The 27896-nt window shown below is 45.4% G+C and overlaps 1 protein-coding gene across 1 annotated transcript in view; it reads left to right on the top strand.

Annotated features, from left to right (window-relative positions):
- Positions 1 to 27896, top strand: part of MTFR1 (mitochondrial fission regulator 1) — a 310359-nt gene that overhangs the window by 267453 nt on the left and 15010 nt on the right. Inside the window, exon 7 of the mRNA XM_085605528.1 lies at positions 18797 to 18980. Coding sequence (XP_085461654.1) covers positions 18797 to 18980 — 184 coding nt within the window. The remainder of the gene's footprint in view (positions 1 to 18796; positions 18981 to 27896) is intronic.

Genomic DNA, 27896 nt, shown 5'->3' with positions numbered 1-27896 from the left:
AGCGCTTATTAAATATCTTTATAGTTGTATCATACATACATATAACATGGAAAGTTGGCTAAATAAACTCCTTTGAATTTCTCCCATTATTTTTATACCCTTATGCTCCCAAAAATGCAGTTGATTAGACATTCCATGATGGTCTGAAACTAGAGCCTTCAACATGGCAAAGCAGCTTTGGGGAACTTGAAGCACCTTTAGAGTAGTAAATCGGTCCATCTAGTGTTCATTTTTTCAATTTAGATACTTAAAATAGAGTTGCTCACCTTGTATATCACAGTTAAGATCTTACAAAGAGGAATTACTATCTGGCAGTGACGGGTAGAAGGTTCGGAAGACTTACTTCCTTTACATGAAAAGTCTGGCTGTTGCTTTTTGCTAGAATGTATTACTATTGTGTTCACTTTCTGGACCAATTCAGAACATAATGGGAGAAATAGATCCTGTGCTGCTGATCTGAACCTTCTCAAATATGACATGTCTCTTAAACTGTTTACATGCATAGCACATTCCTGTCCATGGGTTCTTGTCCATTTGTGTGATTTTTCAATTTGATGGTCGTATTTCTGATGCACTTGAAGTTCCATATTCAACTCTCAATCCTTTTTCACTTCCAGGAACTGGTAGTCTTCTGGTACATAGAAAAGACACTGCATACATTTCTCTGAAATTGGAGGATCTCTTCAAAATAATTTGGGGACCTTTTGTGGTAAATGGTGACTTTTACACAGGAGTACAGTAACATTGGCCCGTAGGTGGTACAAAATAAATTCTGGTTAACATTGGTGATTCAAAAGTAACATAGGAAATGTAGTAAAATTTGCCTCTTAACCACAATGTCACTAGTTTTAACTTGGGTGTAGTGGTATCCTTGGGTGAGATAATGCTCCCCACAGTCACAACTGGTCTTTTATTTCTTCAGTCTGTATATCGCAGGTTCGAGAACACTAGGCTTGAGATTACCTGCCAGAAAACCTGGCATATAAAATGTAGATTTGGCAAGGTTGCAAACAAAAGCAAAGCCTGGCCCCCACTCGATACCATCAACATCATGTGGGAAGCATGAAAAGATTCCTTTTGCCAGGCCACAACCTTCCCTGTTCCTGACACCCTCACAACCTTGTGGCACGCAAAGGCCCCTCGCTCTCATGTACCTGTACACTGGAAATTCACCTGTGAAAATGAACATGGTAATGAAAAATTTCCTAGCTATCGTAACGGAAAGTTTCAATTCTATTAAGGACTCGGAGGCGAGGATTATGCCTTCTTTCTTCACTCTTTATTACAACAGCAGCCATGTAAAACTTCAACAAAACTACTTTTCCCATGATACATCGGGAAACAAATGTAGTTTAAACAACCAATGAGAACACCAATGTCCACCAATCAGCATAGAGCCTTTTCTATATAGTCCCTTCTCTCTGTGTCCTTGTCCTCTTTCGAAGCCAAAAGATCCTCTTCAAGAATCCGGTTTGTTAGAATTGACACCTACAACAAGAAGGACATTTGTCAACACCAAAGGTTTGATACTGATACACAACCTGTGGAAAGATATATACTTTTGAGACAATTAAAGACCTTACTTCAAGAATATTGATCATCGGATAATTAATAAATAACTTGATCATTGTTCATCAGGTAATGTAAAAGTTACTTACTTCAGTACGGGGAGGGCGAATTTCACCGGAAACTCCCTAGGGTGGGATAATCCTGGCCTCCGAGTCCTTAATAGAATTGAAACTTTCCTTTACGATAGCTAGGAAATTTTTCATTTTATGTCCGGACTGAAGGCGAGGATTATGCTATTTTAAAGCTTATCAACCACCAATTGTGCCATGTTAAGCACCGGTTTGAAGTAAAACCTCTTAAAGGTGGAGTCTGATGACCAATCTGCCGCATTTAGGATATCCTCCAAACAGGCGTCCAAGCCAAAAGCCTTAGAGGCCATTGCGCCTCTGGTAATGAGCTCCAAAAATTCTGAGATCAATTCCGGCTTCCTGAATCACCCATCTAACCCACCGAGCAACGGTGGGAGAAGAGACTACTTTAAAGGGTTTCCGGAGAGCAATGAGTAGTTGCCGTTCTCCAGGGGGATGGAATTCCTCCGTCATCTCCTCATAGGCCTTGAGGCATCATACCACTCATAGTTTAGGGACTTCTGCAAACTCTGGAAAGGAACCGGTTTGGTTTGCATGAGAGAAGAAGGTTAAGAACCTGATTAACATCCCAAAGAAAGGAATAACGAGGTTCTGGGGGTAGAGATAATCTGATACCCCGAAGCAATCTACAGATGAGCGAATGTTCACCCACCGCAGCATTATTAACTGGGACATGTCCGGCTGAAATGGCCGATCCGAAAGTATTGATAGACCTATAGGCCAATCTTCTCTGAGCCAAATGAGCCAAGAAATTAAGAACATGGACTACATCTGAGTCCAAGGGATTGAGATTCCTTCGCAGACACCCACTTGGACCATCTTCCCCAAGCGGATTTGTACCTCTTGACCGTACTGCCTGCCCATGCTCTGGCCATAAGGCTTTCAGCTATCTGCGAAAGGCCTGGGATTTCCCAGCGTGTCCGGAAATCCACCACGCCATGAGCCAAACTGAATTCTCTTGAAGAAGAGGATGAGGAACCTGATCCGGACTCCTGAGGAGAGTTGGAAATTGGGGGAGTAGGATTGGAGAATCCCAAGAAAGTTCCAGAAGAACTGGAAACCAGACTTGAGACCTCCAAAGCGGGGTCACCAAGACCACGTCTGCTTCCTGCCTCCTGACCTGCCCTGTCACTCTTGTGATCATCACAAATGGGGGAAACACATACCCCGTCTCCAGACTCCAGTCTTGGAGGAACGCATCCGTGGCCAAAGCCAGAGGTTCTGGCCTCCAACTGAAGAAGCGAGGCAGCTGATGATCTAGCCGAGAGGCAAACAGATCTATTGAAAAAGGATTGCAAACACCTCTGAGTCCAGCTTCCAAAGGCTGGCATCCCTGAGATTGCGAGACTGAAAGTCCGCTTCCTGATTGTCGCAGCCCAGTAGATATTCGGCCGTGACCGAGACCTGATGCTCCAGGCAATAATGCCAAAAGGCCACTGTTAGATCTGAAAGAGCCTTTGAGCGAGTGCCCCCAAGATGATTTATGTAGCGGACCGCCGATACGTTGTCCATCTTCAGAAGGACACACGACGGACTAGAATCTTTGGTCCAACAACGCACCGCAAAAGAACCCGCTAAGGGCTCCAGACAATTTATATGTAAGCATTGTTCTTCTGTTGACCATAAACCTCCCGTGGACACTGCATCGCATCTTGCCCCCCAGCTTGTCCTGCTGGCATCGGACTCTATAACTAAATCTGGAGTTTAACCGAAAATCGCGCAGCCGTTCCAGGCCTCCATGTGACATAGCCCCTAATTGAGCTCTTCTCGGGGCTCTGTAGAAAGAGACACCTTGTGGGAATACGGAAAACCCCTGCGGAGATGTGAAGCCTTCAGACGTTGAAGGGCCCTGTAGGGCAAGGGCCCCGGGAAGATAGCCTGGATCGATGAAGAGAGCAGGCCTACCACACGAGCAATTTGTCTGAGAGTCACCTGAAGTTTCGACAGTCTGCCTAAATTCGAGACAAATTTTCGCCATTTTCCTGGATGGAAGACTTAAGGTGGCGGAGGTACAGTCTATTATGAATCCCAAAAAAGTTACTGACTGAGATGGTGTCAATAGAGACTTTCTCTCGTTTATGAAAAAACCAAGGCTGTTTAAGAGATTCACTGCCATGGGAAGGTGCGAAAGTAGTCCCTGGGAACAAGAATCCATGAGAAGATCGTCTAAATAAACCATTAGCCGTACTCCTCGAGTCCTGAGGTGTTCCACCACCGGTTTGAGAACCTTGGTAAAGCACCACAGGACGGATGAATGACCGAACTGAAGGGATGCAAACTCGTAAGTCTGGTCCTTCCAGATGAACCGGAGGAATTTTCTGTGAGGAGGAAAAACCACCAGATAGGCATCCTTGAGATCCAAACGTACCATCCTATCTAGAGGCCTCAGGACATCTCTGAGAAGGTGAATCCCTTCCATTTTGAAATGGTGATAAACCACCCATTGGTTGAACTCTCTCAAATTTATCACCGGACGTTGGCCACCATCGACCTTCTCGGCGAGAAAAATATTGCTGATGAAACCCGAAGGGTGAGGGTTGGTCGGCAGAATGGCGCCTTGGGCGAGCAAAGAAGCTACCTCTTGATCTACTAGAATGGTATCCTGAAATGTAAACTGTAGGAGACGAGGTAGCCCTCTTTGTATTGGGTTCCCCAAAACCTCTAAATGAAAGCCCTGGACTGTTTGAAGGACCCATGCATTCCCTGTGATGGAAGTCCAGGCTGGGCAAACACTCGCCAGATGCCCCCCTAACTTTAACTGGGAAGAAGAGTACACTCACCAGAGTTTGAGGTAGAATTCGCTCCTCTGTATCCTCTACCCTTGCCACGGTGTCCTCGTGTAGGGTAGAAATTCCCGAACCTTGTCTGGTCATGGTATTGACGGGAGCCTTGACCTTTCTGCTGGTACTGGTTGCCACCTCGGCTGGACGAGCGACCCCTGCCTCGACTGTCCCCGTGGAAAACTCACGGAAACACTTTCTAAATGGTTGACTGCGCTTTATCCAAAGATGTGAAAGTGTTCACAAACTTGCCTAGTTCCCTCACAAACGGTTCTCCAAAGAGACCCCCTTGGGCAACAGCACCTGCCTCAGAATCCGCCATGTCCCCCAACTTCGGGTCCACTTTTATGAGAAGAGATTGACGTCTCTCTGTTAAAAGGGCACAGTTTGCGTTACCCAAAAATATTATAGCTCGTTGAGCCCACCCAGACAGAGTTTCAGGGGAAATTAAAGCACCAGAAATCTTGGCCTCCTTGCCCATGTCAAGAATTTTGGCTAGGAATCCCAAAGCATCCAGGAGTTTATCCTGGCATGCGCGCCAAGAACGATCGATCTCCTTTTTGGGATCGTATGAACTTCTCCAAAAAAGTAGCCATGTGTGGATCAATCTCCGGGGTTATGGCTACTTTGCCCTCCAAAGAGGGTCGGGGACATTCCGCACGTAAGCAGTTCTGAGCCTCCTTTTCCAGCGGGGTTCATACATGACTTGCCATATAGCGACCTTCGCCTCCGGAGCCCACTCAGAGAATCCAGGTTGTATATCTGCTGGGTCCAGCATGTCTGAGATATCATTGTCGGAGGGAGGAGGTTGGAAAGGGTCATCAAGACCAGATGGACCAGGAATATTAACCCCCATCGCCTGGACACTTAGGAGTTGATGGGAGAGTGATCAGGACAACATTATCAGTCCCAGGTGGTAAAGGGGGCTGAGATGCCATAAAAGCTTGGCGTAGCCTATCAAAAGCGCCAACATCCACCACTGCTTCGCGAATACGTTTTGCAGGAGGGCCCACTGGATCCACTGAAACAGGTGTAGGAGGGGGAGGACCTGATGCAGGTGGTTGAGTCAGTTTGTTAAAAGCCTGGGCAATCTGGCGTGATAATCTCTCCTCTATAGGAGTCATAACCTCTTCAACTGCACGATATATGGAGGCATCCCCCGCGTCATAAAAATCATCATCCCATGGGAGATCAGCCATTGGCTCTGCAACTCCTTGGGAGTCCTCTTCATACTCCATGATAGGTAAAAGACAGGCAATGGAGACAAATTATTTAACAGGGAGGACCCCACAGATTAATAAGTCTGGGTGGCAGACTGATAGCCCTTGAGAAAGTGGCCTTGGTTATGGGGGACTGGGTGTCAGTCCAGTGCTGAAGCGTAGAACGCAAGTTTTCAATGGATCACAGCACTGGGACACACCTGGTGCCAAAACCTTTATATGCAGCTGGTAATATAAGCCGGGGGGGCGAGTGTCCCAAAACGTGTGTTTCTCAGGCGAACACAAGACCTCACAAGAGGCGTTCAGCGAAGGACACCGTACCGATTTTGGTAGGTAACAGCACAGGTCGAGTGAAATAACAGGCCGGCTTCTCACTACGGACCCAGAGGGGCGTCTCCCTTCACCGACGTACCACACAATGGGAAGCGCGCAATCGTTGAAATTCCTCTGAGAGGAATTCAAAGAACGCGTTGCTCCCGCCGTGCCTCTCACGCCCTCTAGGGGCGGGAGGTCACTGCTCTCCAGGCAACAGGGACACGAGCAAAGCGAACCGCTCTCGCGTCCGGGGAAGCTCACCACAAGCTTTCAAACCCCTAAATACTATGGAATAAACAACACGCGCAATGCGCGTTACAAGTGAAAAAACAACAGTTATAAAACCAGTAACGCCATGCCACAAACGCGGTAAACAATCACAGAAGCATTGCGCCACAAAGCGAGAGCGCATAAGTACAAACCGTGAACAAAACTAATAGCACAAAACCCAGCAGCGAAGATAGAGGACAAGGACACAGAGAGAAGGGACTATATGGAACCGGCTCTATGCTGATTGGTGGACATTGGTGTTCTTATTGGTTGTTTAAACTACATTTGGTTCCTGATGTATCATGGGAAAAGTAGTTTTGTTGAAATTTTACATGGCTGTTGTTGTAATAAAGAGTGAAGAAAGAAGGCATAATCCTCGCCTCCAGTCCTGACATAGAATTCCCTTATTCCGTATTCTAGACACAGAATCTCAAACTTGCATGGTGCAGGCATGCAATTACTGCTTGATATCTTCGATTCCAAAGCCGTCTGCAGCAAACCGCTCACATTTGAAGCCCCTGGGCCATTCACCGCAAACCATTTGAGAAATATTATGAAAAGTAGTCCATTTTTTTTTTACCCGATCAGTGTGGTAACATTGGTCATAACTGGATATGATTTAAAGACCACATTCCCTTTGGAGGTTTTTTCATTTGAGGACAATAACTGTAAATGCCAGAATAAGACCCCTTAACATACTGAAGTAGGTGATTCTCTCCCATAAATGCTAACAGTCAGACATGTATACTCACATGGAACAAAGGCTTGCTGACAAATCACATTGCCCAGCACATTGAGAGCCCCCAGTGGTTTAGACCCCAGCATATGGAAACCCTGCTGCCTACACCTTAAGTGAACATGCCTGCAGCAGAAACATGTGTACTTACACAATCCTCTGCTGGTGCCACTTTTCACAGCTGATTACAACAAAGCCAATAGGTCTCGCCTTTAGGACCTTATAAGTGTTTAGCCATGTAGCAGTTGATGTTGTTGCACCAAGACTATTGTACTGCATAACTAAATACTTATGAGGTTCCAAAGGCGAGACGTATTGGCTATGCCAATGCTTGTTTTATTGGATGTATTTTACTTCATCTTGCATTGCGTAAGAGTGCTAGCTAATTCCAGGGTGTTGTTTTTGTGTATTTTTTCAGTGTAGCAGATTACTCTTCTATAGTGCATACTTTGAACGGAGTTCTCCATGTGCTCATAATGGGCAACAATTGATAAGTCTGGATTGGAGGCTGACTGCAGTGCTTGTTTTGATGGTGCTTGTCAGTGGGTTAAACAGGTGTTCAGAATGCCTGGTCATCCAATCCCTGGTCCCTCTGCAGGGCACATAGACAATGGTCACATATTTTAGTTGCAATCGTGATTCAGTCCAAATATGTGTGATGGAGGTATACAGTTGTTAAAATATTGCACATGGTGAAAGTAAAAGAAATTGCAGTGTTTCCAGGTGAGTGGGTGCGTTGTGTTTGGGGTGGTGAAGTGAAGAAGATGTGAGGAAGTGCCTTTAGTAAAGAGTGAAAAGAGGGTGGTGAAGAGGAAATAGATGGGGAGTAAGATATGCAGATGAAGGATAAGGTCCCAATCCTGTTTGTGATTATTCCAATACACCAGATACGCTTCCGCTCTCAGACCTATTATATATGAGAACAGAAGTGAACGTTGGCAACTCTATTGTTTTTTGTAAACTCCTACAAGACTCAGCACTGTACATGCTGTGCGCACTTCTCTAAAGTGGAAAAGACACAGGCTTTATTTTTCCAGTGCAGGCGGGGGAGGGGTTAAAAGGTTCACTGATTTCGTAAGGCACCACCTATCTTAAACTATCAGGAGCGCATAACAGCAGCAGCAGCCTGGGGGGGGGGCGTGTGCTTTCTGGGTGTGAATTAAAACACCGCCTCAATATGCCAAACCAGCCCTGTGTAGCGCTGCACTGATGAGGACATTTCTGGTATATGGAGTGTCCTTAAATGTCTGTTTCATAACCACCACGAGTCACCGCATTTTACCTCAGCTGCTTGTCCTATCAGCTACCTCCCAGCGAATACAAGAGTTAAAGGCCGGTAAAACGATCTGAGCATAGGCCATTCATTGTGGCCCAATAAAGTGTTCCACTCTCCAGAAACCCTCGTTCAGAAGCCGAAAGACATTGCTTTATCTCTATCAAACTACAACGTGGCATGCACCAGGTCAAATTCCAATGCCCGTACTTCACTGCGCATAATCAATCGATGATTAAAAGTGCCACTACATCACTGAGATTGATTATTATAAGGACTGTATACAGGTGAATACGGTGATAACCTAATAGAATATGGAACAATGCATATTTTTGAGCTGCCTACCGGTGTGACGCTGAAAGCTAGCAACCAAAACTGTGCGTGTTTTAAAGTGTGCAAAGAAAGTTGCTTCACCCTAAGAATCGAACCATCTAGATTTGGACACCGTTTATGGGGCTAAATGAAAACCATATGTAAAGATGGCAAAAAGCAGTCTTTGTTACACTAACAAAACTGCTCCTTAAGACATTAGTCTAAAATAGTCACCCCAGTTTCCTTACTCTCAAAAAACAATAGTATTCTTTCTATAGCGCTTGTATTTTTCCGCTTTTCTTTGGAAAAGCTGCAAACTCCATATTCTCCCGGAAGCCTAGCAGTCATAGGTGATCCATTAGAATACCGATGAGAAGCAACGTAGTAGACGTACACATCAGTACAATAAAGCATGCATCACGTAGTGTTGTGTGACAGTGAAACTTTCCATTCAAGGTTAAAAGCTTGCCTATGGGATGACCGAAGCGGGCAACCCTCCTAGAGCCAGATTAGCAGTGACCGCTAGAGTTATCTCTGTACAAACCTGGGTCATGTAATTTACCCAGTACCTCATTAGCGTAAATTGTTTAAGAAATCAAAACTCACAGATAAAATATAATGAAAACCGCTGCTGCGTCACGAGAGTGGTGTGCGAGCGCTCGTGTGAAATCTAACACAAAACAGATGACACACTGCGCGCTGCTGCTCGTAACCATAATCTGTAGGCCTTTTCACACGCACAAGCGTGTGAAAAGTCCAGAGCGATTCCAAGAGGTCGTTTTTCTAAAGCAGCGCATGCGCTGCTCTAGGCACGACCTAAAAATTCAGGAGGAAGAAATATGAGTTGCACAGACCAATAAAACTGGTGCTTACAGAGTTACACAAAATAAAAACACAAATTACAGTGTAAAACAAAAAACAATGGCAGAGGAAAAAATATAATAAAGAGAAGTCTGTCAAGTTACAGGAACAGAGTACAATATATGTTTCCTCTTAGTTTGCCAAAGGAAGGCGTTGACGGCGTTTGAACCTTGTTAATTCGTTAGGTAATCATCAGTACGTAAACCAAGCGTTGAGAGCAACCATCGAAATCAATCTGTAATTGAAGACAATTGGATTCATCACATCCCAGCATAAAACTATTAGAAGGGAAAGGAGGAATCATTACAAATGTTAAACAACTTGCTGCAAAGAGCGCATGCCACTGTTGTGGTAGGGTCAATTACCTAATGGTTAGATCAGCTCCTTACACAGTCTCTCCAACTATTCGGTAGAGGTGCAGGTGGCACATTATCTAAAGTAGCACTGCTCTCTGTAAAAAGTGAAAACAGACTGCGTGTGTGCACACACGCACAGTCCTGTTGAGGTATTGCTTGTACCATAGTGCTTCCATGTAGTACACTTCCACCAAAACACAAAAAATTGTCATAAAGACAGCAATGGCGCTGCAGTTAAGACCACGCTATGAATTTACTAGCTAATAAAAACTAGATGGTCGTGGTTACCCATTATGCCTAATTAGAAGATCTTTAAAGAGGGCATGGTATAACCATTGCAAATTCCAATTGACTCCACAACCCCAAAAACCTAAGGCGAGGGTAGTATGCATGACTACTTTTTGCACACAGAGCCATGCTTAGGCCAAAATATTAAAAAGACATTAGTCCCTGATTCAGTCGATCGGCCTTTCTGATTACCTGCTCCTGTTTTCCTTCAAGAGGGTTGTAAAATACAGGAACATTTGTTACATGCCTGTTTACCTAAAATCCACTCTCCGATTAGGCTTCTGTTTGGGGCCTTGTAGCAGTGCTAATTTACACGCTGCCCTGCCCAAGCCTCTACCAAATCGTTCAGAGAGGTGCAAGTAAGGACCTCATCTAACCACCAGGTAATTGACCCTGCCACAACGGTTACATTCACTCTTTGCAGCAACTTGTTTTCAATTTGTACTGATTTCTCCACTCTCTTCTAATAGTTTTATGCTGGGAGGTGAATAATGCCCAGAGGAGATTCCTATAAAATTGTCATTAGGACCTCAATGCGTCAAGTAGAACTTCACTCATGCACTACTAGGTGAGTGTTCTCAATTTACAGACGTTCTTGATCCACTAGCTTATTTGTTTGGTCTTGCACACTTGAATTCTTGTGTTGCAGGGACCATGGAATGCATGTTTGACCCAGTGGTTTTCCCTTGATTTACTCCAGTGCCTACAAGTATGCCTATTTAACATATTTTTAACACTGAGGCTGCACAATTCAGCATTGCTATCCACTCTTTTGGGTAAATCTGAGCACTGCTTGTGGACTTTTAAAACTTGGAAAATCAACTTGATTACATTTAGCCTTACTATACAAGTGACTTTTATAAATACTGGTGATGATACCTATCCCTGCACAACTACCATGAGATGCATGAAACTTTAACTCTTGGTATTGTGCTATGCTCAATTATATTGGCTGAATTGTTTGTCTTGGTACCCCTACAATTCTGGTTGTCTCTTCTAACAGATTGATTTCAATGGTCGCTCTCAACATTTGGTTTATGTCCTGATGATGACCTAATGAATTAAAAAGGTTGGAATGCCGTTGACGCCTTCCTTTGGCAAACCTTATTTTCTCTTCTGATAAGAACCATACTTTCCTTTTGACGCATTTTTGCGGTAGATGTTTTTTAGAACATTACTTTTTTTCTAATGGTCTGCAATAGTCTGTGCTTATAATAAGAGGTGAATGTTGTTCCTTTAAAACAACTGCAGGTAATAAATGCACATTTGTAAAATGACCCTTATGCGAGTAGTAGCACTGTTCTGTAGTAGGGGATCTCTGTGTATAGTCATAATCTATGAATAATCCCCGCCCATGTGCGGGGACCCCGGAGCAATCAAAAATATCTCTTAAGCTGTCCCGCATTTGCAAACCTGCAAAGACACTTAAGAGACAGACAAAATAATACAGCCTAATCACCACAAGGCTGCACTGGCCAGCACTTCCTCTGAAGTGAACACAAAAGCCAAAATAAAGTTGAAATGTCATTTTTATTCACATTTGACATGTTCCTTTATTATCACACACTCCCTTCACCAAAATCCCTTTAAACAATAGAGAGGAAGGGGTGGACAGACAAGCCCTATAGGCTGTCATTATGTGTCTGCTAAAGGGATACCGTGCCTTTAAGAAACTCTCCAGAGACCCCCGGTATCCCAGGATGCACAGCCAACACAAGTTACTTTCAGTTCTTTTTTCCGGCTCCTGCTAGCAGGACCCTGGAGCTTGAGCTCTACCCTTTTGGGTGGTTTAATTGATTAAAATCGGATTTTTTGGATTAAAAGTGGTTTCATTCGACGTCTAAAGCCTTTGTCTACTACTGCCTGCAATCTGGAGCAGTTTTGGCCCACTCTCAGCATGGCTTTATTCGATAAATGCCCTGAGTGTGGGAGGAAGAAGGCTAAGACGGACCCACATGAGGTGTGTATCCTCTGCTTGTCGCCCTCACATGTCCCAGCTGCCTGTGACATCTGCAGCACCTTTTCGAAAAGGACCCTGAGGGACAGGGAGAAGACTCGCCTTCAGGGACAGGAGAAGCAGAGGACCGGTGAGACTTCAGGGCATGGAGGGTCCCATTCCCCCTCCTCCGCCCATGCTTCAGCCCCTGGAGGGACCTCCGGGCAGAAAAAGGAGCAGAAGCGACACCTACCGGCTGGTAGGTCGCGTTCGACGTCGAAGGCGACGACGACGGCGAGAGAGAAGGCACCGGTATGTTCGCCGTCGATCCAGGGCTCTGGGTCGCGGCAGCCTCGGCGTTCGACGTCGAGGGAGGGGCCGGCGAGGACCGGGTCGCCGTCGCAGGTGTCACGGTCGACGTCAACAACACATCGACGTCGTACCGAGCCCCATGGACTGCACTCGCCGCCGTCTACCCACGGCTCGACGCTGACGGAGTCGACGCCGAGATCCCGGTGCCCGCCGTCGAGGCGGAGGCGGTCGACGCCGAGACGCAGGTCGACGTCGAGACACCAACGATCGACGTCGAGACATCAACGATCGACGTCGAGATACCAACGATCGACGTCGAGACACCAACGATCGACGTCGAGACACCAACGATCGACGTCGAGACATCAACGATCGACGTCGAGGTACCAACGATCGACGTCGAGGTACCAACGATCGACGTCGAGATACCAACGATCGACGTCAAGATCGCAGCGGTCGACGCCGAGGCACCGGCGGTCGACGTCGAGACGCCAGAAGTCGACGTCGAGGAGACAGTCGACGTCGAGGCAGACACCCCGACGACGGCGATCAAGGCGGGGCTCGACGCCGAGGAGGCATGGGTCGACGTCGAGGAGACTTGGTTCGACGTCGAGAGGACGATCGACTGCGGGGCGGCACTCGTCGTCGAGGGCGAAGAGACGCCGTTCGAGGTCGACGTACAGTTCGACGTCCCAGACATCGGGGAATACGTCCTCGGTGATTACGATCTCCAGTCGGGAATCGGGGAGGCGCGGACGTTCGCCTTCGGTGGCTTCCCCGCGGGACAGGCCCGCCAAGAAGAGGAGTGGCCGCGAGCCCGGACAATGATGATGGGGGCTCTCCGGCTGGAAGTGATGGGGCTTCAGACCATCTGACCCCGCTGCGTACCCAGCGGCCGCCTTTGCCTCCAGTGCCCGACCTTCCACCGGCGCCTCCACCGGTGCCTGCACTGCCTCCTCCTCCTCATCCTCCTCCTCTTCCTCCTCCTCCTCTTCCTCCTCCGCCACCTCCTCCGCTGCCTCTGCCCGTGCCTCAGCTGCCTGCCTCACCACCGCAGCCACCGCCCCCTCCCCCGAGGGTCCCTCACCGGCAGAGATCTCGCTCTCGCCCTCGCAGGCGATCACGGAGTAGGCGCAGATCCTCCACTCGCTCTGGACATGGTCGACGGAGGTATCGGTCCCGTTCCAGAGGGTCGAGGGGCACGCACTCTTCGGGGGCTGGCAAGTATTCGCCCTCGCTGTCAGAGACGCCTCCTACCCGCGTCTCTCCAGTGGATGACATTGCCACGTTCCAGGAGGTGTTGCTGAGAGGGGCTGCGAAGTTGGGGATATCAGTGACTACCCCTATTCCCACTACTTCTGTGATTTTTGAGACTTTGCATAAAGTACATCTGTCGTGCCCCCTCCTCCCGCTGGTCCCAGGACTGGAGGAACCTGCGATGGAGGTGTTCTTAACGCCGGCCGTGGTGAAGCCGGCGCCCTCGAGACTGTCAAAGAAGTACAGGGCCCCTGACTCAGATCCGGCGTTCCTCAGAGTGGACCCCCCACCGGATTCTGTTATCGTGGCGGCGGCTCGTAAGCAACACTCTACGACGCCTTCCTCCACGGCTCCCCCGGATAAGGAGAGTCGCAAAATGGACTCCTTGGGGAGGAGGATGTGCTCCACGTCGGCTACTACAATGAAGGCCGCTAGCGCCTCCGCTCTGTTGGGGCGCTATGACAGGTCTCTTTGGGACTCCCTGCAACAGTTCGCGGCCTCCCTGCCCAGAGACAAGAGGGAGGATTTTCAAGAGGTGCTGAACGAGGGCATGATGGTCTCTAATCAGATCATCAGTGCGGCGGGGGACGTGTCGTTGCTGGCGGCCCATGGGTACTGCCACGGCATACATATGAGGAGGCATTCCTGGCTGCGGCTGACTCCGCTCAAGCCGGAAGCGCAGCAGAAGATCGCCAATCTACCATTCTCTGGCACGACGTTATTCGGGTCGCATGCGGATGACGAGATGGCCCGCATGAAGGCTGAGGCGGAGACACTGAAGGCGGTGGGGCTGGAGCGGCCTAAGGAGCAGAGGAGGTCCTTCCGTTCCTCGGGCAGGCGCTACACCAAGCAGAGGGGCCAAGGGCGTCAGTCGGGCCCCCAGCAACAGCCCCAGCAACAGCAGCAGTACCAGAGGCAGCCCTTTCAGAAGCGCCAGAGGGGCAGAGGCCAGCATCAGTCCTCAGCGGGGAACAAAGGCCCGTCCGGGTCGAAGCCCTGAAAAGTTACTTCCCCCTCATCCGTTACCCGCACCGGTGGGGGGAAGTATTCAACACTACCTGGCAGAGTGGAGGACAATAACACAGGACAAGTGGGTGCTGAATATTGTTTGCAATGGCTACTGTCTTCGTTTCACCAGTTCGCCTCCACAGATTCCACCAGTGCGCTCCCTTTACATGGTGCGGGAGCTCCAGCGGGAGGCGGACGTTCTATTAAAAAAGAAGGCGATAGAAGCTGTTCCTTTGAGGCAAAAAGGAAAAGGTCTCTACTCACGGTTCTTTCTCGTAAGAAAAAAAGACAAGAACGAGTTCAGGCCTATTCTGGATCTGCGTCAAGCAAACAGGTGGATCCGCCGAGAAAAGTTCCGTATGTTGTCCCTGCATCAGATTTACCCTCAGTTGCATCGAGGAGACTGGCTGTGCGCCATAGATCTGCAGGACGCTTACTTTCATGTGCCGATCGCACCGAAGCATCGCAAGTTCCTGAGGTTTCTGGTAGGCAACAACCATTACCAGTATTCCGTACTCCCGTTTGGCCTGAAGTCTGCGCCACGGACGTTCTTCAAGTGCATGGCAGTGGTCGCAGCACACCTGCGGAAGACCAAGGTGTTTGTGTACCCTTACCTGGACGACTGGTTGATCAAAGCGTCCACTTATCAGGAAGCCCAGTGCCATTTCAACAGGACGGCGGCTTTGCTTCACCGTCTGGGGCTGCACATCAACATGACGAAGTCAGTGCCGATCCCTGTGCAGTGTCTCCAGTACTTGGGGGCTTCAGTCAATACCTTGACCGCAAGCGTGTGTCCTTCGGAGGAGAGACGCTTATCGATCCGTGGGAAGGCTCTGCATCTCATCTCAGCCCGCTCTCCTACGGTGAGGACGGTGTCTTCATTACTGGGGTCGATGGCTTCTTGCATCTTCCTCACCCCCAATGCACGTCTGCATATGAGGCCCCTGCAGGAATGTCTGGAGGATCAATGGGACCAGAGGAGGGGGCGTTGGGAGGACAAGATCCAGTTGTCTCAGCACGCTCGGCAGTCTCTGAAATGGTGGTGTTCCCCAGAGAATGTCTGCAAGGGGACCCCTTTTCACAAGGACATTCCGGCCCAGACCATAGTGACCGATGCGTCTCTCCAGGGCTGGGGAGCGCATTCGGGCCCTCTTCAGATTCAGGGGATATGGTCGCAGATGGAGACGACCTACCATATCAACTTTTTGGAACTCAGAGCAGTACACTTGGCCTTGAAGGCGTTCCATCCCTCCTTCAGGACGTCCTCCCTGCTGGTTCAGACGGACAATACTACGACCATGTATTACCTCAACAAGCAGGGGGGCTCCCGGTCACGCACCCTGTCTCGGGAGGCACAGGCGATCTGGAACTGGCTGGTGGCCAGGAATCTGACGATCACGGCGACCCACCTGCCGGGAGTGCAGAATGCCCAAGCAGACGCGCTCAGCAGACTCGTTCAAGAGAACCACGAGTGGGTGCTAAACGACGACGTGCTAAGAGACGTCTTCGCAGAATGGGGCACTCCGGATATAGATCTGTTCGCTACGGCAGAAAACAGCAAATGCCGCGACTTCGCGTCCAGGTACTACCAGCCAGGGACGCGGGGGAATGCACTGTGGATCAGCTGGTCCAACAGCTTTCTCTACGCCTTTCCACCCATTCCCCTGATTCCGGCGGTGCTGATCAAGCTGTCGCAATCCAGAGCCAGAATGATCCTGATTGCTCCGGAGTGGCCGAGACAATGGTGGTTCACCGACCTTCTTCACCGGTCTGTTCTGCCACACCGGCGCCTGCCGTGCCGGCCGGACCTCCTCACGAAGTTCGGAGGGCAGATGGTTCACCCCAATCTCTCGTCCTTGAGTTTGGCAGCATGGCTCCTGAGCTAGTGCAGTATGGACACTTGAACCTGCCTCAGGACTGTATGGAGATCTTAAAAGAGGCTAAGAGACCGTCTACGAGGACCTCCTACGCCTATAAGTGGAAGAGATTCTGCTTATGGTGCAAGGCGAAGGACTTTGACCCTACATCCTGTAAAGAAGACGTTATTTTGCCTTATCTGCTGCAGTTAGCTCAGTCTGGGCTTAATTTTCAATCTATTAAGGTTCATCTCGCAGCTCTGACTGCGTATAGGAAGGGCCCTTCTCAAACCTCATTTTTTCAAATCCCTGTGATTAAGGATTTTTTGGAGGGTTTGCGTAAGGTGTTTCCCCCTGTTAGAAGGCCTTCTCCACCTTGGGAATTGAATGTGGTGTTATCTAGATTGATGAGGGAGCCTTTTGAACCTATCCATAAGGCTTCGCTGCAGCATTTGTCTTGGAAGGCGGCCTTCCTTGTAGCCATTACATCGGCCAGGAGGGTGAGTGAGATTCAGGCTCTGTGTTGCCAAGAGCCGTATACTGTTTTCCATGCTTCTAAAGTAGTGATGCGTACCCATCCTAAATTTTTGCCTAAGGTGATATCAGATTTCCATGTGAATCAGATGATAACTTTGCCTACGTTTTTTCAGCATCCTTCCTCTCCGGCGGAGAGGTCTCTGCATTCACTGGATGTGCGTAGGGTGTTGAAATTCTACCTGGATAAGACAAAAGATATCCGCAGGTCGGATCAACTGTTTGTTAATTATGGTTCGGTAAGAACTGGTTTAGCTACCTCAAAGCAGTCCATTTCCAGATGGATTGTTTCCTGTATTCAGCTTTGTTACCAAAAAGCTAATAAAACATTAGGGGGTAAGCCTACAGCACATTCGACTAGAGGAAAGGCGGCTACCACCGCTTTGCTTAGGAATGTTCCCATTGCTGACATTTGTAAGGCTGCCACCTGGAAGTCGGTCCATACGTTTACGAAGCATTACTGCCTGGACTCTGATGCTAGGGCAGATGCGCAGGTTGGACAGGCTTCGCTAAGGAATTTGTTTGCACAGTGATTTGTTGGTGGTTGGTCTTACTCCACCGCTTCTTGTTGGTTGGGATGGGCTTGCCATTCTATTCATAGATTATGACTATACACAGAGATCCCCTACTACAGAAGGAGTAGTTTCTTACCTGTAACTCCAGTTCTGTAGTAGGGGTATCTCTGTTATAGTCATAAGCGACCCTCCCTCCTCCCCGGTGGAGTAACCTGGCGGTATCAGGCCTGTTGTTGTACACCTTCAAAAAGAACTGAAAGTAACTTGTGTTGGCTGTGCATCCTGGGATACCGGGGGTCTCTGGAGAGTTTCTTAAAGGCACGGTATCCCTTTAGCAGACACATAATGACAGCCTATAGGGCTTGTCTGTCCACCCCTTCCTCTCTATTGTTTAAAGGGATTTTGGTGAAGGGAGTGTGTGATAATAAAGGAACATGTCAAATGTGAATAAAAATGACATTTCAACTTTATTTTGGCTTTTGTGTTCACTTCAGAGGAAGTGCTGGCCAGTGCAGCCTTGTGGTGATTAGGCTGTATTATTTTGTCTGTCTCTTAAGTGTCTTTGCAGGTTTGCAAATGCGGGACAGCTTAAGAGATATTTTTGATTGCTCCGGGGTCCCCGCACATGGGCGGGGATTATTCATAGATTATGACTATAACAGAGATACCCCTACTACAGAACTGGAGTTACAGGTAAGAAACTACTCCATCCTGGATGCTGTTTCTGCAAAAAACATAATAAATAGTAGTCCCACAAATAGAAATGTAGTAACATACCCTTATCGCTCCTGTTTCTTGAATACTAGAAGTTTATCGTAATAAAGCCATAGGTTTTTTTTATAGAGCATAGTGAGCAAGATGTTCTTCATCAAAGTCATACGTATCTTAGCTTGCAAATAAAATGTGTTTCCCCAGATATTTTTATGTTGCAAATATTGTGATACTTTCTACTTCACTTCTTATGTAGAATAGATCTTAAATGCAGAATTTAATTGCTGCTGGCCCATCTCCTTTTGCTGTTTTGGGCTATCATAAATCAGTGTTATGAAAGAAATGTATTCTGCAGCATCATGCTTGAAGTATTCTTTCCTTAATTCTTGCACGTCACTTTATACTTTATATAGGCTGCAACAAAAATGTTGCATTATTTTTTTATATCTGGTTTGGAATCATGAAAACTACTTTCTTAGTAATGATTGAATAAACTGCCTAATTTTTCACCCAAATAAAAGAATATTGTATAAATTATTTGTGTAGGCATTATTGTGGATTCACATGGACATTTTTTTTCTCTGTTTATATTTAACAGATCACCACAGCAAATGAAATCTAAACCAACTGATGCAATAGATCCAGGGACATTAATCGCAGAAGCGTTAAAAAAGAAATTTGCCCACAGATACAGAAATGATAGCATAAGTGAAACAGAAAATAAGGACGTAGAAAAAACGGTTCCAAAAACGAATTACAAATCAATACCAGAAGCTCCACTGGTGAGTGTCCTTTTCTTTTTAGATTAACCTGATATTGTTCCTGTGTAGGTTATGAACGAATAAAAGGTAAAGTACGCAATGATTTTGGCAACTATTCATCATTAGTATAGTATCTTACTGCTTTCTAATGCTGGCTCCCTTTTCGTATGGTTCTGAGATTTCAATCCATCTATTTTATTTGGTTGTGTTTTGCGTGTAGGAATTTGTCAAGTGTTTTGTTTATTAATAGTTCATGTTGCTTAATGCGAAAGTACGAGTCTAGTAAAACTTAAGACATTCGTTATATCTATTCAGGCGACACAGTATTGCTCGCCCGCACGGAAAATAGCCTCCAGGGTTTACTTGACCATTTTGAGGCCTTTTTGAATGAGCTGGATTTAAAAGTGAACTATGCTAAGTCTTATGTAATGACCTGTGGGCCTATCAATACCAAATCAAAGTGCTTCACAAGAGGGGCACACTTTTAGAGAAGGCAACTCAATTCACTTATTTAGGATTGACTTACAGCTCAACACTCCTCTGGAAATCCCTCTAACTTTAGAAATCACAACAATTTGGTAGGAACATTGAAGCAATATTTTGTTTTGCCCGGAAACTTAAACACAAACCGGTAGTCGAGATGCTAACCCTATATAGAACAAAATGTGTATCAGCAGCAGTCTATGGTACAGGTGTTTGGGCTTATTATAAAACAGAGGCACTTCAACGTTTGGAAAATTACTTCACCTGGCGATTGTTGGCTAATCCTAAAAATACTGGGTTTGCCCGTTGTTGAGAATTCAATTGCTATAGCACCCCCCCTTTTATGGATAAAATGTTGGTTAAACCTGGAGGCGCAACTAGTAAGTTCATGCATTACTGATTGCTTATCTTTAGATAATGCCTTTAGGATACCTTGGTTTGCACATTTGAAAAGTATTTTCAACAAATTAGGGCTAAGTGAAATATTTTTAAATCCCCAAAACCTGCACCCCAAGAGCAAAGAAATTACAAAACCGTGTTTTGCTGATTTCCGTTTAAATGAGAGATTGTAGAGAGCACAATCCATGCAAAGTGTTAAGACTTATTTGCAGGTGGTGACTACTAGAAATATTGAATGTTATTTATTATGGATTGGAAACCCTACTGATGGTCTGTAGCTTACATTGTTCAGGCTGAACTTAATCCATTTAAAATGTGCATTTCCATTTCAATGCGTTTGGCAGCATGACCGCCCTCCTTGCCGCTGTAATCGTACTGAGAAACAGAGCACATGTCATTGTATTCTGTATTGTTCTCTGTACTCAGCCCCCAGATACTCTTTTTTTTAAAACCTGTATTGATCAAGGCAAATATGAAATACTATAGGCATGGCCTGGAGTTTTTACAAAAACTGTCCTCTTTAGAGATCTGCTTTGCGGTTTTAAACTTGTATAAAACAGTATTCTATGAAAATTATGTAGCATATTGAATTGTGCCTCCTGTTTAGTTTCGCTCAAATCACTTGATATTATGCTGCCGATTTGCATGTTTATAGTTCATTCATGCTTTTCTTTCACACACTTTATTCGTTGAGATTTTTGGCCAAAATTAATCTTAGTCCTGTTTTTTTTATTGTATATATCGTATACTCTTTACTTGATATTATGCTGCCTTTTGCATGTTTACAGCTTCTTAGTGCTTTTTTCACATGCACTTTGCTCCTTGAGATTACTGATCAAAATTAATTTTAATCTTGCCTATTTTATGTATACATCAAACTCTATATGATCTTAATTATAAAATGTCTCTAATTTTAATTGTATGGCTCATTGCTGAATAAAGATTGTTCTGACTGATATTTGTTATACATATATATATATATGTTATATTTCTATATGGGTGAGTGTGCTGGAGAGGTTTTCTGCTTTTTGTTGATCTGTTTCGCTGGTTGCCCATTGTTAGATATAATCAGATTGTTTTCCAAATAGCACCACAAGCCAGATAAGTAGTCATGATGCAATGTTGTTGGAGGTAAGTCTGTGTTATGTTTAAGTACTCTGAGCGTTTTTAACATGTATCTCGGTGTGGGGTTATGCTTTTGAGTTGGAGGCTTTATGCCAACTATATGGCTTTGGTGACTTGTTGTCTGCCTGAGGTTGGTCTATTGAAAAAATACAAATGTAAGTGTGATTGAGATGGTGTTGTTGAAAAAGAAAAAGGTAAATGTAAGTGTGATTGTTGTTGCGTGGATGCAGCAAGTTATAGTGGGTGCTGTGGTAGCGGAGTGCTTGGTATATCTAGGCTGTGTTAGGATTTTTTTTAAGATGTGCCCTGTTGAATAATGGCTAGTCATAGTGACCAGTGCTTTTTCAATGTCTTGATGGTTAACATACCTAGAATACAGGTGTTGTCGCCATCAGTTTTTGCAGTGTTCTTTGACTCTGCCTCTGCAGATGCTTCATTCAACTTATTCCTTCAGGAAATTGGGGCTTTGGTTTTTGTTTTTCTTTTTTTTAACAGTATTTTGAAGACTCTAGAATGCCGGAATCCCTTTTCGATTGCTTAGATTTATCATCTCAAAATCTCAGGAAAAAATCTGTTTGTTCACTGAGCAAATGACACGAAGTCAAGAGGCCTATTTACTATTGAGATTTTAGCACGCACTGCCACAGAGTGGGTAGGTCTGAGCTCTCAGAGACTGGTTATACACAAAAAACGATTTCTTCAAATGTGACATATCACCACCTGGTTGCATCAGTTTGACCTTTACATCCTTAGTGCAAACTCATTCTAGGTTTGTGATTACTTTCCATTCTCAAAAGCCAAGAACAGACTGCAGGTTGACTAGAACTGAGCAGTGGTGTTTTTTGACTCCTCCAGTGTACAAGAAATATGTAGCAGCGCTGTTACATCAATACAGTCACATTTTGTACAGATTACGTGTTTGACCTGTATAACTGTTAGTCTCCAGACCACGGTCAGTTCGAATCCATCTCTCACTTTATGGTACTTCAAGCAGCATTAAGCAAGACTAGAAAGATGTTGCAATGACGTATCTTGGTGTAGATGTTAAAGTATTGTCTGAATGCAGAAGTCGTGTTCAGGTGTGTGTAGTGCTACATTTCAATGATATAAATTATAATATACACACTGGTGAACAGGCCTTCAGCCCTGTTGTTTAAACCAACAACTGCACATGCTGTCAAAGGAAGGCCTTGGTTCCATATTGTTCAGTCATCGCCTCCAAAGAGGAGTTTTAGTTGAATTTTTATTTTAAGAGTTCTTTAAAGCGTGGACAAGACCCATTGGTATCGGTACTGTTCAGAGGCAAGACCATAAATGAGTTAATTTATCTCTACACGACCATGACATAACAGCTGAATGCACAGGAAACCAACATACTTGATTGATCAACAAGATAGTGAGCATGTTATTCCAGTGATCAGGAGGGCCATCCCTGTATTGTGCCTTCTGCTCTGCGTGCTACATCTAAGGTGTAGGTGGTCCTCTAATCTGGCTAACCTAAATGCTTTACGTTCTAAATCTAGTTTGTATAATCCTGTTGACCCAATTGTGTAATGTGTTTGTCGATGGATTGGATCTGATCTTTGGTGGGAGAGAATTCCTTATTCTGGAAGCGGAGAAAGTGCAAGCTTATGTTTTTTTTCTTTCTTGAATTTGCACCCTGAAGGCAGTGTCTTCCTAATATTGTTTGAGCTTATTTGATAAGTATCTGGGCTCATTGGGTCATATAAGCTATTTTTAACTGGATCCTGCCTTCTACAATGAGCCAGCAGAGGGCATTCAGAGATGGTGTGATGTAGTCAAATTTTCTTGTCCCTATTACGAGTCTCAGGCAGGGTTGATGGTTTCTTTGATGGGTGTCTAGCTTCATTTTGATAGACCTGTTAACATTGAAGTTCCATAGTCTTTGACTGTGGTCTTGAAGTCTGGGGTGGGAGGAAAGATTTCACCTTGTTCAGCAGGTTGAGATGGCAGAATGCAGCATGTTTGAATGACCTTGTGTGTGCTTACATGTTTAAGTTATTGTCAAGGCAAGGGAAATCCCAAGGGATTTTGTTGATTCAGTGGTGCAGGGTTTATAGTTAAGGGTGTCCAGGTGTTTCATTCAGTTTTGTATGGGAGAGAACTATGAGGGGAGAGAACTATGAGGGGAGAGAATATGGTGTTTCGTGGTTTTAGTTTGAGGTGGTTACTTGACAGTCAGGCCTGTGTTTTCATAAGTGTAAGTGCATACTGAAAGGTTAAGACCTTTGCTCAAAAGATTGTACTTTAGTCCTATCAAAGGCTTGTATTCAGTGAGTTTTACATTCTTGAACTCTTGACTTTGAGGGATACATTTGGAATTTCAACTTCTCTAGGAGCTGCTGCAATGGGCATGTTTTGATATTGAAGAGCAGCCATGTTGGGATAACCTATGGTGTACCACACATGACCCTTTCATATACCCACTTCTTTGTTGGACATTGTTGGAAAGGGGGACCAGAAGCATTCCTATGTGGTTGGAGTGAATCAAGGCCATTCCCTCAGTCTTCTTTGTAATGGCATGATCCATGGTGTCTAAGCTTGCGAAGAGGTCAAAGAGAGTAAGATCTGGTTACTTTTTCACTATCATATCTTCCCTGATACTAGCAAAGATGTTTTCAGTGCCCCTTGCTGGCCTGAACCCAGATTGGTAGTGGTTGGGGATAAACATAGGTATGATATCTTCTTAACGCAGCCCAGCACCCTGCCATTCATCATATTGTTTAGATCGCCGAGATTGGCTGGTAACTGCTCACTCTTACTGGCTGATGGTTTCTGTAGCAGTAGCATGATAATGGTATGTTCCAAGTGGTCCAGTACTATTGTTTGCATAACGGATTAATTAATTGCAGCTGTGACATCTGCCTAAAGCGACAGAAAGAGTTGCTTTATGTTCACAGAAGTGCATGGTTTCAGAGGACTGTAGGAAGCTTTTGTCTTTCAAACCATCCTTGACACTTCCTCATTAGTCATTTGTTGAATATGATGTGAGACGGAACCAGAACTGAAGTCACAAAAGGGTAATGTGACTGTTCTGAAATATTGGTGATAAAATTGTAGATTCTTGATATCAAAAATAAGCAGAACATAAGGAGGGGTTTGCAATGTTGCAGTTTCACAAGTCTTCCTGATGTATTATCTCCTGATGGATGTTGCAGATATCTCTAGTTAGATGTAGCATTGTTAATTTGTTTAGCAAGATGGACTTTTTTGGTTCTCTTCATGACTTTCTGATGGTTTCTCCTCTGCCTGTTGCAAATTATTTTGTTCTAGTCAGCCCCTGACTTCTGCCATGGACATCGGAGATTATGGTTGTATGTTTAAGCTCTCCTAGATCGCGGATGAATCATATGAAATGTGAAATCGCCTGAAATGTAAGTGGCCTGAGTGTAGACTATCATGGCTAACGTCTTTTGGATTAGAATATAATCAGGAAATTGCTGATTTATGTAGGACTTGTTATAGCCAAATATACGTTGCCACTGCATCAATATGTTGTATGTCTGCTACCATTTCTTTGCAGCTTAGGTTTGAATATGCATGAATTGTGTGAGCATTGACAAGCGATGAATTTGCTCCTGGTTCTTGTGCTTTCGCATTTGAATTGTGTGACAAAATTAGGTGTATTATATTGTGTAATTGTGCGACCTCAGTGTGTAATACAACAGTGCCAACCCCTTTGGGTCCAGTAGGGATCCTCAGTAGCGATGGCACTGGCAGAAAGGCTAACACAGAGTAACAAGGGTAAAACATTTAATGAGCACCAAAACAATTGCAGAAGAAATCGACATGACTCAAGAAATCCAACACCAATTTATAAAATAGACTGTATTTCTATAAGAATTCAGACAGTAGACCAAAAAAGATCCACTGGTGGGGTCCGGAGATGTAGAGTTTACAAGCAGTAATAAAAAACAAGTTATTTACATGTACACTGTGGTTCTCCGATATTGATATCTTTTATAGATTCACATGCTTGAATCTTCCCTGTCGTCATGGTGGGATTCCCATGGTAACAGTAGTGCTAAAGCCATTCGCATTAACTCCTATAAAAAATACTATTTAGTAACCCATTTACATTGTTTTAAAACATCCAAACTTCAGCTAATCAGAGCTGTGACCCTGGCGTACTCATCCCCTGACGTGTCACCATACCTCAGAATTCAAGCATGAGTGAAAACTAACAACAATAGAGGTAGCAAAAGGTGAGCATAACCTGGGAGGAGGAGGGGTGCATGTGAATCTATAAAAGATATCAATACGGACGAACCACAGTGTACTGGTAAGTAACTTTTTTTTCTCCAGTATTGTATCCTTTTTTATAGATTCACATGCTTGAATCCGACTAGTTAGCAGTATCTAAAGAATAATGGGCAAGGCAAACCATCACACTATGATACACAACAGAAATACAAGTAGCCTGTTGAATTCCTGTGAAATTGCACAAAATCAGAATATTCAACTTAATCAAATTATTATAACAGAAGAAACAAAGCTCAGAACAGTAGCATACCTTATGGAAAGAGTCAAAGTAGAGCAGCCTGACCAACTGTTAAATCTGCTTTACGCCAGCCATCGAGGCAGTAATGCTTCATAAAGTTGTGGGTGTTCACCCATGTTGCTGCCCTGCATAGGTCTGGTAAAGATATTACTGCGAACATGGCTGAGGAGGCTGCAACCTTCCGAGTGGAATGAGCCCCCACATTTGTAGATAGTGGACGCGCTGTCTTTTGAGGGCAGAAGAGTATAACTGAGGAAAACCAGCGAGCAATAATAGCCCACATTAAGGCCTATCCTTTTCTCGGAGCAGAGAAAGAGATGAGCAACTGGGTTGATATCCGTAAAGTATTAGTTCTTTGCAAATAGAATTTCAAACCATGCTTAATGTCCAGCGAGTGCAAAGCTCTCTCTGCTGATGAAGAAGAATTGGGAAAAAATAAAGGCCGGATCACTGGTTTATTGAGGTGAAATGTTGAAGGCACCTTGGGAATCAATGAATGAAGGATTTGTCCACAGAGCTACTGTGTCCTCCAGGAACTGGAGGTAAGGCTCCATTATGGCGAAAGCTTGAATTTCGCTAATACGTCTTGCAGATGCGATGGCTAGTAGAAAAACTGTCACGTTGCCAATGGGGACATTGTCGACATTACTAAGTTAGAATGAGCCCTGCAGTGATGATGCAGCTTTTGCGCACGTTACTACAAAACTTTATTTTTTGCAAGACTCTGATTATGCCTTTCACATGAGAACTGTTTGCTGTGTTCGTTCTCTGCTTGTTCCTGGAGTTTAGTCTGAACATTGTGGGCAAGGTCAATAAACAATGCCCCTTGTTGTTGAGTTCTGGTCAGGCCCTAGCACCTAGACAAAACACACAAACGCAGCTGCTGCTTGAAGCTCGTACTCTGATATTACGGGGAGACATGTTTAGGTGAGACACACTTAGAGAGTGACCTTTCCAGGGAGAAGAGCAACACGCACCTACGATGTAGAAATACCATCTATAGTCTAATGTGCGGTGTCGACTGACAAAGCCCAGAGATCTTCTATTACATAATAATACTACTTCTTACCGAGGGAGGGAGGTTAGACACTATAGTCCTTTCTCTATTGTCTTTATACAATGACATCTCCCTTTATGATGTATGGCCTAGCTGCAATGTTAACCATATTGGTGTTATGCATTTTTAGGTCTCGCTAAGGCAGCGCGCATGCGCTGCATAGGAGGGCCTTTAGCCGTTGCTCTGCTCATTTCCAAACACACTCGTGCTTGTGGCGGCATCCACCTTGCGGGAGCGAGCAGCAGCGCGCATGCTAATTGGCTGTTGCTCGCTCCTGCAAGGCGGATGGCACCACAAAAACAGCTGCTGTTACTCCCCCCTCTCTCTCTCAACCCTCCTGCCCATTCCTTTCTTTGATGCTTTTTTTTAAAACTTTCAGCGCGAGGCGTGCTTGTTTTAATAGGTTTTACATTGTTCGAACTCGACCCAAAGGTATTGGAGAGCTCTACATATGCACCGCTTACATTACAAAAGGACATTCACTTGTTTAGTCTTTTAGGCACGAGGAGATTGAGGGATTAGCTCAGTTTCACAGGGTGTGGAGCCGACGCCGAGATTTGAACCCGGACTCCCCAGTTCCAGAATCAGTAGCTGTACGCCACATCCACTCCCAGGTTTCATCCTTCCGAAGTTGGTAACATGAGAACGTTCAGTTTATTAACAATATATATGTTAATTTGCACCAAGATACCCCATTGTGTTACACGATTGAATTGTGTATTATTATTTAAGCGCTACATCAGAAGGACGTCGAACATAACAGCAAGTTAAAATACACAAAAAACGCTAACTCAACCACTGAAAGCAGACTGCCCATTACACATTCCACTTAAGACTGCTAGGGCGCACAGCGGGTCCCATCCACATGCTCACAGATATGGGAAAGAGCAGGACAAGCTGCTGCCACCTTCGGGTCCAGACTAGAGCCTGGCAGTGTCACCCAGCGCCTTGCACTCTGGGACTTGTAGTTTTAAACTTGCTGTTATACAATAGGCCAGGGCTGAGGACGGTCTGTTAGAAGAGAAAGGCGATCTGAACAATATCTTCAGATAAAGGAACTGATCACCGGGAGGTAAAACGCAGAGGATCACACACACAGCTCTTCATGTGACTTTCCTAGGCAGAATTAAGGCTGTTATTCTTTTTTCTTCTTGTAGCTGGTTGTTTGCCACGGTACTGCTTCTAATTACAGGGTAGGGGGTGGAGGGTGGGTGTGTGTGTGTGTGGGGGTGTGTGTTTTTGTGTTTGTGGGTGTGTGTTTTTGTGTTTGTGGGTGTATGTTTTTGTGTTTTTAAGTTTGTGTGTGTGTTTGCCCGGATACCTAGGGAAGGAGCACAAGTCCTGTGCCCAC

This window comes from Triturus cristatus, chromosome 5_1, assembly GCF_964204655.1.
Source record: "Triturus cristatus chromosome 5_1, aTriCri1.1, whole genome shotgun sequence".
In the NCBI taxonomy this organism is placed as follows: domain Eukaryota; kingdom Metazoa; phylum Chordata; class Amphibia; order Caudata; family Salamandridae; genus Triturus; species Triturus cristatus.
The sequence above is the reverse complement of the archived record's forward strand: the minus strand, read 5'-3'. Positions and strand labels throughout refer to the sequence as shown.